This window comes from Harmonia axyridis, chromosome 7 (assembly GCF_914767665.1).
Source record: "Harmonia axyridis chromosome 7, icHarAxyr1.1, whole genome shotgun sequence".
In the NCBI taxonomy this organism is placed as follows: Eukaryota; Metazoa; Arthropoda; class Insecta; order Coleoptera; family Coccinellidae; genus Harmonia; species Harmonia axyridis.
The window spans coordinates 12421675-12433897 of NC_059507.1; the positions used below are offsets into that span (position 1 = coordinate 12421675).

At 32.0% G+C, this 12223-nt stretch overlaps 2 protein-coding genes across 2 annotated transcripts in view; one reads left to right on the top strand and one right to left on the bottom strand.

The window, feature by feature from the left end:
* Positions 1-19: 19 nt before the first annotated feature.
* Positions 20-4394, top strand: LOC123683959 (protein arginine N-methyltransferase 1). Its single transcript, XM_045622974.1, has 8 exons — positions 20-195; positions 250-585; positions 1184-1302; positions 1366-1551; positions 1810-1997; positions 3292-3518; positions 3851-4210; positions 4267-4394. Exons 1-8 carry the CDS (start codon positions 177-179, stop codon positions 4374-4376), a joined length of 1545 nt encoding a protein of 514 aa, XP_045478930.1. The 5' UTR covers positions 20-176; the 3' UTR covers positions 4377-4394.
* A 328-nt stretch (positions 4395-4722) lies between these two features.
* LOC123683960 (alpha-N-acetylgalactosaminidase) overlaps positions 4723-12223 on the bottom strand; it is a 41015-nt gene continuing 33514 nt past the window's right edge. The window contains exons 6-9 of the mRNA XM_045622975.1: positions 7807-8004; positions 7581-7745; positions 5849-5921; positions 4723-5794 (exon numbers count right to left, since the gene is read on the bottom strand). Coding sequence (XP_045478931.1) covers positions 5664-5794; positions 5849-5921; positions 7581-7745; positions 7807-8004 — 567 coding nt within the window. The 3' untranslated portion in view covers positions 4723-5663. The remainder of the gene's footprint in view (positions 5795-5848; positions 5922-7580; positions 7746-7806; positions 8005-12223) is intronic.

Here is a 12223-nt window from a genome sequence, read left to right on the forward strand (position 1 = left end):
ACATTTCTATGTAGCTTAGCCTTATTGATCCGCACTTCATTCAAAATTTGGAATCTGGATATGTTTCTGCAATTTTTAAATTATCAATTCTGTTATATATTTTTATATTTATCCAATGACCTATTATAAGAATTCGTTCATAACTCAGTCATTATAGTTTTTTGATTTCAATAAAAATGGAGGATATAAGTATGGGTTAGTACCACTAGAACAATTTTTTGTATATTTATTAAGTATAGTATATTATAGATGTATCCAATTCGTCGACTATACATTTTGACGAAAATGATGATTCCGACGAGTGGGATGAAATGGAGTTGAATGCTGAGCAAACGTCATGCCTTTTTTGCGATAAAGTATTCTTGACTATTGCTGTTGCCTTAGATCATTGTCGAACAGCACACAATTTTGATCTACTCGAATTGAAAACAAAGTTTCAAATGGATTGTTATTCATATATCAAAATGATCAACTATATAAGAAAAAATAAAAGTGCTGCTGAAGAAATTATGAAAGGGTCATCTTCATTGTGGGACAGTGACGAATACTTGAAGCCTGGAGAAACAGAGAATTGGTTGATGTATGGTAAGTTGTAATAGTGATTTGATCTATTAATTAAATTTTTCTACCTTACATATACATAGATCTATCAATCAAAAAATAAATAAATAAAATAAACAATATGGATATTATGTAAGGGCATCACGGTTAAACGACTTGGATAATTCTTTTTTTGTTGTGTTCATTACTGTCATGAAATGTTTATGCAACAAAATATTTTAGAAAAAATTTTACGGTAAAAGAAGGATCTCCTTTTTCCTCTGATCAAGCAAAATAATCACAGAGTATAATTTGACACTTAAAAGGATGTATTTTGGGTTGCCTGATAGAGAATGGATGATTGAATTGAAACGAAAATAATAAAGAAAAAATAATTCTTTCTTTTTTATTATAAGTATTATTGATATAAGACGAAAGCATTCAGGAACAGTAAGTCTGCTAATTGCATGTATCAAACATATAGTTGTCCAGGTTTCTTGAAATTGTGTGATAAAGGAAAAAGGAGATTACAGAGAAGAAGTTACACCACCCGTGCGAAGCCTGGGCGGGCAGCTAGTATATATATTATTGCATATGTCTATTTCTTGTCATGTAGAGTGATAAAGTTGTACTTTCTTTTTAGATTTTGATGATTTGGGCACTGCACCATCTACTCCTCATTATGCCATTGATGGAAAAGCACCAATAAGCAATATAAGCTATTCAGATCTTCAACGCAAAATAAATCTCCTTGAATATCAGGTAGGTTATCATCCTTTAAGTGTGTCATCAACATTTTCAACTATCAATATGTGATGTTTTCAGTTGAGAGAAAAATCTATTTTACTTGAAAATGCCAACAAAGCTATAGACCAAATGAAGCAAGTTACAAAAACTATAATTGAAGGATCAGATAGTGAAGTACCAATGCCAACAACTTGTTCTCTCAAAGGTGATAGTGACTATTTTCAATCATATGGACATTTTGGAATACATCATGAGATGCTCAATGTAAGTTCAGTTTTGTGTTTTTTCGCAAGGTTTATTTAGTTTTATTGAAACGGAAATAGAACTCAAAAGTTCAATATTAAATGTTTACAAATAGAAAAATTAATATTTCAAATTCTTTCAAGAAAGTATTTTCATCATTGTGAATTATATAATTTTGCATAAGTGTAAAGATGAGCCTTCAAATTTTTTTTTTGTGTGATGAAGAACTTTTTAAGAATTTATATGCAATGTATGATGTTGTTTTCCTTTTCATGACAGGATCGAGTGAGAACAGAGGGCTACAGGGATGCATTTTTAAAAAATACTGATAGTTTTAAGGATAAAATAGTCTTAGATGTAGGCTGTGGTACAGGTATTTTATCAATGTTTGCTGCCCAAGCTGGAGCTAAGAAAGTGTTTGGGATTGACCAATCTGAAGTGCTTTATAAAGCTATGGATGTCGTAAGGTATACATTTTTGTTGTATGAGCATTTATGAAATAACAAATGTCACTGAAATATAATTATTATTTTGGGATGAAACTTGATGATGCTATCCTTAAGACCAGTACTGAAAAACTTTGTTGCTTCCACCAAACTAACATGAAAATTACTGCTGCAGTTCTGTCTTCATCCAATTTCGAGTTACTTTCATTTTTAATTACATGAATTTTACCCATGTACCGGGGTTTTCACCATAATTTGACCCCCCCTGCAACTTTGTTACTAAAAGAGGTACAAAAAAATGTTTTCCACAAAAGTTTCACGAAATCGACTAGTGTTTTCAGAATTGATTTCACAAAACGAAAAATATACAGAGTGGGCAACATATTGATAGCAACTTCATTTTTTCAAATGGAACACCCTGTATATTTTTCTGTATTTGACTAGGCCTTTTTCCCCTGATTTCGAATATATAACATATGTTTGGTCTATTTCTCTTATTCTGAGTACCACAGAGTTTCAAATTTTAAGAACCACCTGGCATAAGTAATCAATGTGGAAGGCTGCGATAACTCAAAATGCCCTTTTTTGAGTTATCTCGTTGGCAACGATATGACATACGTTTTTCACTATAAATTGGAATTGGATCATTTGGATGCAACTCCATATATTCTCTCCTTGTAGCTTTTTATTTTTATTGGTCTCTACCTAAAGCGAACATATTTCAAAATTTTACGCTTCTGTGTAGTGCATATTCGGTGAATAGTTTTATTCAATGACAAACGTATGTTATATATCATTGCCAACGAGATAACTCAAAAAAGGGCATTCTGATTATCGCAGCCTTCCAATTGAAATTACTTAGCTTGCCAGGTGGTTCTTAAACTTTGAAACTCTGTGGTACTCAGAATAAGAGAGATAGGCCAAACATATGTTATATATTCGAAATCAGGGGAGAAAGAGCTAATCAAATATATAAAATATACAGGGTGTTCCATTTGAAAAAATGAAATTGCTATCAATATGTTGCCCACTCTGTATATATTTCGTTTTGTGAAATCATTTTAAAAAACACTAGTTGATTTCGTGAAACTTTTGTAGCAAACATTTTTTTGTACCTCTCCTAGTAACAAAGTTGAAGGGGAGGTCAAATTATGGTGAAAAACCTGGTACATGTGCTACTCCTGTTTACTATTTAGTTTGCATAAATTTTGCCTTTTTGTTACTTCAACATTGTTACATGCTATTTGTTATTTGATGCTGCATAAATACTTTTGCTATTCTTTCCAAAGTATTACTAATGTTAAATATTTTACAGACAAAATAATCTTCAAGATCAAATCCATTTGATGAAGGATCAAATAGAAAATGTTGGTCTTCCTGTTGATAAGGTGGATTTTATTGTTTCTGAATGGATGGGTTATTTTTTGCTTTTTGAAGGAATGCTTGACAGTGTGCTCTATGCTAGAAACAAGTTTTTGGCACCAAATGGGAGGCTTTTACCAAATAGATGCAATATCAGTTTATTAGGAATATCAGATTTAGGTGTGTATTAAGTTAAATATTTAGTTGATTCTATCTATTAATAATAAAATTTTGAAACGCACTGAGGTGAAGTCAGGTGTTTTTGAGCGCTTGTTCAATTTCTTATGTTATTAATTCAATTTATTCACTAAGTTTCACATGTAGACTAGTTTCAATACATTTGAATCTGAAGTCAGAATTCCTTGAATTTTTCAACAGCAGTTGAACACAATCATGTAAGACAATAGTCAGCTGTTAGCCTGCTCATTTCCCATAAAAGAAGCATGTAAATTTTTTTTCATATTCAACAAATTTCATTCATTAATCTATTTTCAACAATTTTCCATCAACAGATGCCCACAACAAATATATAGGATTTTGGGATGATGTTTATGGATTTTCAATGAAAGCCTTGAAAGCAGAAGCACTCAGTGAAGCATTTGTAGATACAGTGCCCAAAGAAAAAATCATAACATCAACACAAGTTCTCAAAGAATTTGATCTGGAAACATGTGATCAGTATGCTTGCAATTTTACCTCCAATTTTGATTTAGAAATCAATGAGGATGGTGTCTTGACTGCTTTAGTGGGTTACTTCGACATATTCTTCGATTTACCAAATTTGGTAATGTTCTCTACTGGACCCCAAGTTGAAAAGACTCATTGGCAACAGACCATTTTTTATTTGAACAAAGTAGTTGAAGTAAAAAAAGGTGAGATTTTTTCATTGCAAGTTATCATAATTTTTATCCTAACGAATTTTTTTTAGGTGAATCTTTGAAAGGTACCTTATCCTGTACTAAGGCAAGAAGCAATGTGAGAGGGCTCAAAATTGTTATAACATTAGGACAAACTAAACATCAATATTATATGTCTTAAATAAAACTGTTCATTTTATGTTTGCATTTACTTTTTCAAAATATTCCCACATAAGTCACAAAAAAAATCAGAGAAATCTGAAAGATAGATCATGATATATCAAATATTCATAAGAAACATTCTTTACGAAATTTTGCCTGCATATCAGTAAATTTATTTTTCAACTGATTTCAAAAATTTCAGTTCTATCGGATGGATAATTCGAAATTGTTGAAAAAACTCAATTTCATATAGGTAAAACACTAATGAACTAACTTAGTCAAGATATTTGGTTCCTGAGCCTACACTTAAAATTTCACGTCTGCATAAAGTATTAGGTGGCGGGTCAAAATCGATTTCAAGTCCGAAAGTGAGAAAATATTTATTTCTATTATACATCAGAAAAACAATTCCTGAATAGTTAAATCCCATAAACATGAAGAATTCACTTAGGGTCAACTGCACCACTTATTAGCGATTGAGCAGTTCAGAACAATGACTACAACATTAAAAAGAGAGAGGTTGATACTCCAGTCACGTGATCATGAAGGATAAAGTAAAGTAGTTTGAATTCTAACCAATGATAGAACAGTATCGATTATTTAAATATCTAGTGAATCGAAACTATGTTGCGATTCCAGTCAGCTGATGCAAAGATGTGTTGTCTCACTCCTATGTTGAAGTTGATTCCCCTCTCTTTCTACACAAAATAGAAATCTTTTATATTACCTGAAGTACAGAGCATTATGTGTCAATGTTACTATGAGTAACTTGCTTGTATTACAAAGGAAGTGGAACAGTGTAACATGATAAGAAAAAGATGAAAAAACTGTGGGATTTCAACTTTCAAACAATTTATATCTAAATTTTATAACCATCTTGAACAGTTCTTCAAGAAATAAGAAAATAAATTAAATGGAAATCTAATGACACTGATGAATATAATAAAATATTGCTATATCACCTATATTTTGATCTCTGATAATTTTTTTCCATAATATTCTAAAACCATACATAAAAGAAATATTTATTTAACAAATAAAAGAGGCGCAACACAAATATATAACATGATGAATTTCTACTTTGCTGATGTAAATGAGAATTGCCCATATTTTCCTATTTTATATGATATGCCTACATTTCTAGGTATCACCATTAAAATCACTAGATTTTCATCATATTCCTGAATCTCACAGTTGCAACTAGAGAAATTAAGAATAAATATTTTTCACAAGGTTCACTTAAAAGTATGGTATAATTTAAAAAAATCATATATACACAACTTATGACGTAATAGACTTTAAAAATCTAAAATTCATTGTTACTCCTAACCCTAAACACTTGAGTCAAAGGGTCGAAGATTGTCCTCTGGGTGGTGTAGAATGGAACTCGCCTGTTGTTGAAGTCAGGTTGGACGTCTGCTCTGAGAATCACAACACCTGGAAATTTACCGTTTTATTATTTCCAATTAGGTCATTTGATTATGCTCTTACCTGAAGGGTTGACTTTGACTTTTATCTTTGTTTGTGGAGATAATATACCATAGTTCACATCTTCGTACAGATCCTATAACAAAGAACAATTTTAGAGTCAATTGATTATTTCTTGAAAAATCAATGGTATATATCTTATCTTTCAGACAACCTCATAGAAAATAATCGAGGGAATTAAGATCCGGTGACCTTGGTGTCCATGCCGCAAAGCTACCATTTCATGAATTCAAATAAATAAATTTAAATATTCTCAAAGTTTTAATATTCAATTCTAATTTTTGCTGTGAAGCAAATAGACTCACAGTTTACATTTTCCGTGATGATTACGTCATTTTGTATTAAATTTTATCTATAGTTTTGAAAGAATTCGCAGTTTTATCATGCATACTTCCGATCAATTTTTTACACAGCGTATTACAGCACTCAGGTGGTGCTGAGGGTTTAAGAATGAAGAAAAGTTGAACAGAAAGCTACAAAATTCAAAATCTCAGCTGATAAGATCAAATATTAAAACGAAATAAATGAAAACAGGACCGTATTTAAAAAAAATTACATAAGAATAAATACAGATTCTTTTATTACTAGGTACTTTTTCAAAAGAAATGCGTCATTCAAAGTGAAAACTAAATTCGTTGTATTTCCTTCATGGTAATCATTAGGTCAGGCAACCTAGCCTGCCACCTGTTGGGACTTCAAACATGACTTAAAAAAATATCAAGTATGCTATATTTTTGGAATGGTAATATTCAGCTCTATCCCATTTGAAAAAAAACATCACAGCGATATCTCATGAAATATCAGTTTGCGAAAAATTCAATTAATTTCATTGAATTGTACTCAAACAGTTGCTACTTGAATATTTTCAGAAAAATGAAAAATTCTCAACCGAAAAAAATTTACAGCAATATTTCGAAAATGAAAATGTTCGAAAAACACCCTGTAAATATGTAACGGTGATAGCTGTGGAGTTGCGGTCTTCGCTAATGAGTTTCTTATAAAAATTGGCCCTTAAATATCGACATCAGTTTTCGTCTATGTAGTATAGAAATAGGACTAATAATTCAAAAGAGTCTAATTTGGTCCACCCTGTAATGTGGAGTGGTGATTTTTTTGGAAGAGACAGACGAGGAAAGCAAATTCCAATTTTGTTCTGAACGCGTTTTTTTAGCATATAGGTAAGGTTCAAAATTTGGCTTTATTTCGATCCCTTATGAATGCATTCATTCTTATAGATACGAAAATATATTTCTACTACTAGATAAACAACTTTTGTATATCTAGGTAAAACATACAGTTATCGAGAAGAGAGTGTTGGACAAATTGCCGCTATATCAGTAGTCACTTCGTTGACATTTTTAAACACTGTAATCATAATCTTGATGCATCAAGACTTTCTAGTGTCATTAAACGATGAAACTATCATCAATCGTCATAACATGGCCTGATTTTACTTTTTAAACGAACATTAAAAGTGCAGGTGATATCGAACGAATTAAAAGATTCTATGAGTCAATAGTTTCGACAACCTGGGTAAAAAAATTCCTTCTTGATTTACTGTTGCTTCGTATTCAACAATTTTTTGCAAATAAATAATAAACTCTTTTATTGAATTACTACATAGACTAGTCACAATCACCCAATTTTGAGCACGGTCTATAACCTCCAAAAAAGTTATGAGAATTAATAAAGTAATGAAAACAAGGATCAAAGAGAAAACTTGAACATAACTGACCTCTACTTGATACCCTGTAGGAGAAGTAAGTCCAAGTTCCTTAAGTGTCACTGCTACATCAGAAGGAGTACCATCTGTTCTCTTGTTTACGAAAGCTATGCCATAGGAGAAGTAGTTTTGGAAGAGTGGAGTGATCGGTCTAGACCATATTTCTATTCCTTTATGCTGAAATTAGCCATTTAATTATTGATTTCAAACTTACAAAGTGAAAGATTTCAGCTCTTACCTTATAAATCCTTCTTCCTTGGATACCAAGAGGATCTTGGTCTATTGCTATGATTTTTTTGTTTTGTAAGATGGCCTTGTATTCTGGCCTTATGGTTCTGAGATCAACTGACATGAGTAGGGGTGCTGCTATAATTGCCCATATGGCCATCTGAGTCTTGCTCTGTTCATAGCTGAGTCCAAAGTTGCCAACGATTAACTGTAAAAAAAATAGTGCTTTAGACATCAACACCTATTCATGAAGACCATCAATCGTTTTGAGAGAGAGGGTGCCCAATGGCTTAAAAAAACCCTGCAATTTTCAGCATAAAGTTTTCAACTCCAAAACCATCGAATATCTATGTCAGTAATGCTTGAATTCTTAACTATCAGCTGGAAAATGAATATTTTTTTTCGAAAGTTACAAATGTTTATTTTTAAAATGATAAGAGAAATTCAGGAATTGGCGTAGACAAGAACTGGTACAGTTTATATCGTTGAAGATATTGATAACTTCATTTGAAAATAGATCTCTTTAATATCTTGAATATTAAATTTCTCCTTCACAAGAATCACCGACAATGAAATCCATTTTTAAAATTTATAATAAGTCACCTCCAAGTTGACCTATACAAACGGAGACATCTTCACCTTGAAGGAGTTAATACCTGAAATGTTTTTGACCTATAGGTGCGCATATCATCGAACAAAAATACCAAAATTCAGAGAAATTGGTTTGTTGGTTTTTCCGCAAAAAACGCCAAGACAGGTTAACTTTTATTCAGAGAGGGACATCTCAGCGGGGTAATAACCCTCTCAAGAATATATCAATGCTAATAGGGGTCGAGTGACATACAGGGTGTCCCGTCACTAGGTAACTCTTTCTCAGGTGTGAATTAGTATTATAATATTATAATTATAAAGACGAGACAGGAATGCTCAAATTTTTTTTTCCCCCAGAGAAGTTAATATGTGCCTCCAAATGCACTGCTATAATTCAGTTTTTTGTGACTTACGAACTACTCAACCGATTTCGGTGATTCTTTGAATTTGAGTAAATACAAATATCAGTAATGATTTCTTTCCAATACTTTCCTCGTAAGTGTTCAAGACCGCCAGGGACGGACAAGCCCTCCCTAGCACTTACTGGTCAGAAGTTTTTTTTTTGGTTGAATATATAGGCGAAATTCCTCCATTTATGTATTTTATCATTGATTCTCCAACAAAACGGAAAATCAGTGCAACATCGAAAAAATGTACCGTTTTCAAGTTACAAGCATTTTTATGATTTCAGGCTTACAAAATTTGTTTAGCGTTGGTAATGATGGCTGAAGAGCATTATAATTTAATTGATTGAGTTTTTGAACGAATTTTAATTATGTAATGAGATGTTCAAATTGCCTACTGTTCACCCCACAAAAAGTCCTAAGACATTAAATCGGGATATCTCGGAGGCCATTCAATAGGACCTCTTCTACCAATTCAATTGTGGGAAAAATTATCATGCAGAAAGTCACGTACTGGGGCCACACTATGCAGCCCATTTTAAATATTCTATAGCAAATACTACTGGAGTCAGAAAATATTAATGTTGACAAAAATTTGTGTACGCATCTATTGTGTAGCTTTTAGGACTCTAAAAATTAGTGTCATCTTTGCAGGGTCGCATTAACCACATTTCTGCAATTCATAATTATACTCCCATGTGAAAATGTTCACCTATTTGTTCTAAACGGTAGTTATTAGACGGCAAAACGTTCAAAGGAAATCTCCTAGTTGTTTGTATTCGAGTAATTATATCATACGTGAAACCCGTTTGTTACGGAGGTGTAAAACGTTTCGATTCCAAGTGTATTTTGTTTCACTTTCTTCAGATCGTTGAAAGACAAGACACTCTTAATTTCAAATCAACATCGGATTACGAAACTATTCAATTTTTTATTTCTATTTGATTTGAAGAGTAGAGAACGATCATAGAACGAAGAGAGCATGACTGGTGTACCTAAGTACATAGAAATGTAGTTTTCTGCTTCGTATTCTTCCTCTTAATGATAAATTCTCAGTACTTTTCAGACAGAATTCATTGAAAAATGCTCCTTTCCTCAAATAGCTATTATGGTTTTTGGGGAATAGCTGTAGACGGTGGATATATTTTTTCTATTTGATTTTTGGATTCAACGCATTATGTACTCCAAAACCTAAAATGTGAAAACTCCGGAGATGGCGGTAAAAAATTTTTTCTTGGACGATTTCATAGATTAAAGGTCTAGACTTTTTGGGGATCGAATTAATGAATTTCAATTAAAAATTTATTTTTACACCGCAATCGTTCTAGTTTGAGCAGGCGATACATGAATTATAAAGGCTAGAAGTCAAGTTACTTAACTATAAAAAAATTCTAAACCTGAATTTGAAAGTATTCAAATCAGCGATAAATGAGAATGCAAGAATTTTGTCGATAACTTCAAAGTTTAATTATGGTTTCTTTTGAAATATCCCAAAAGTTTCGATGTTATAACAATGTAAACTGTACACTGGAATCTTTGTCAATGATGTCAGATTATATTGATAGGTATCATTTGTAGTCGACTCATAAATATTTAGGGCCATTACTTGAAAATCCTCTTTATGTATTCTTTGAGTGTCTACGAATCAATGCAGTTTATGTTTGGTTTTTAGTAAACTCGCAAAATATTCGAAGGAACGTTTCACATTCATGAGTTTGGGTAGGTAAATAAAAAAAATATCACCGTTTAATTTTAACTGAATATATGCCTGTATATGATTTAGTGGCAATAAAAGAGAAGATGCTTATATAAGCGAATTGGACTATCAATGGATGCCTCAGTTTATCAGAATAACGTAAACAATTTTTTTCAAATATTTATGGTAATTACTCAAATAAAATTTTCAGTTGTGATGTCATTTTTCGTTTCTGCTGGGCGCAGGAGTGAGAATAGTCCTTTTTCCTAAACTTCTTAGAAAATTTAAGGCATTCCAATTGTCTACATTATCGTGAACAAATCCAGAAATAACAATTTAAGTTCTTCATATTTGGATACTCATAATGGTATATGATAGGAGGATCATTTAGGAATGATGCCTATGCAAATCTTTCAGTTAAAAAAAAATTGATCAACTTCGTGTTTATATTGCTTCTGAAATTCGTTAGAAGATAAAATATTCTTAGATGAAGCCTATAGTACAGGTATTTTATCAATGTTTGCAGCTCAGCTGGAGCTAAGAAAGTGTTTGAGATTGATCAATCTGACGTACTTTACAAATCCTCATGAATGTACTAAGGTATACATTTTTGTTTTTTTAATGACAATGTTAAAATAATGGATATTTCACGTTTGTTTCAAAACAATAATGGAGGGTATTCTCATTTTTTATGGTAATTGAAGAAAATCATGGATACAACTCCAATTAAACCTCTTTTTGTTGGTTTAACAACTCGACTATTCCTCACTACAAAAACTTCTACCAAGTGCAATAAAGAGTCGTTTTACATTCTTGATGTATAATCAATTATTAACAACGTTCACAGTATGCAAGGTGTGGAGAATTTAATGTTTTAGCAGAGAATAACAATTACCACCATTGATACAACAATATGAAAAATTTATCACTTGAACAATTAATTTGAGCATTACATATATCGATCTAAGTATTTTCACTTGAAACCAACTAGGTAAATGTCGTCAATGTAAGATAGAGATATAATGATTAGAAAGGACATTAATTTTTTTTGCGAAACAGATTTACTACTCAATTAATGAGGTCTCGGGCAGTGGCGGATCCAGGATTTCTTCAAGGGGGGCGCCACTCTGTATCTGCCACTGTCCTCAAATAAGTTCAATTAGCAAAAAGAATTGACTGATTCACAACGAAATGACAACTTGATTTGTTGAAAAAAGTGAAAAAAAAATTAACAAATCAAACACAAACTGAAAATGAAATATTAAATCTCGAATTCCAACAAAGCATTTCGAATGATACAAATATACACCTACGAATAGTTCAAAACTGCGTGTTTTACTGGCTAAGTTCATAATGCAGGTCAACCTCCTTATTTAGAACAGTTAACCAATTGTTTTTGTACCTGGGGCGAAATAACGAAAAGAACGAAGTTCATTCGATGAAGCATTTGGCTCTTGCTCAACTCCCTATAACGTTGTAAATCTCTTCCTCATTGTCTTCGGGATTTTTGCAATAAGATGACCAAGAAACCTAGTTCTATCAGTTTTATCGATTCTCTTTTGTAATAACGAAAGATCTCATTGTTGTGAGTCATTCGTTATTGTGGGACGAATAGTTTTAGATTTTTCAACGAAATATACAGGGTGTTTCCAAATTCGACGTGAACCTTGAAGAAGATGTTAGTATTTGCTGATATTTGAGTTGTTGTGTTTTTTTTTATTTCTCTACCTACTTCA

Coding starts and splice junctions, on each gene's coding strand:
- LOC123683959 (XM_045622974.1), top strand. Junction 1,303..1,365: donor TAAATCTCCTTGAATATCAG/GTAGGTTATCAT, acceptor TGATGTTTTCAG/TTGAGAGAAAAATCTATTTT. Junction 3,519..3,850: donor ATTAGGAATATCAGATTTAG/GTGTGTATTAAG, acceptor TTCCATCAACAG/ATGCCCACAACAAATATATA.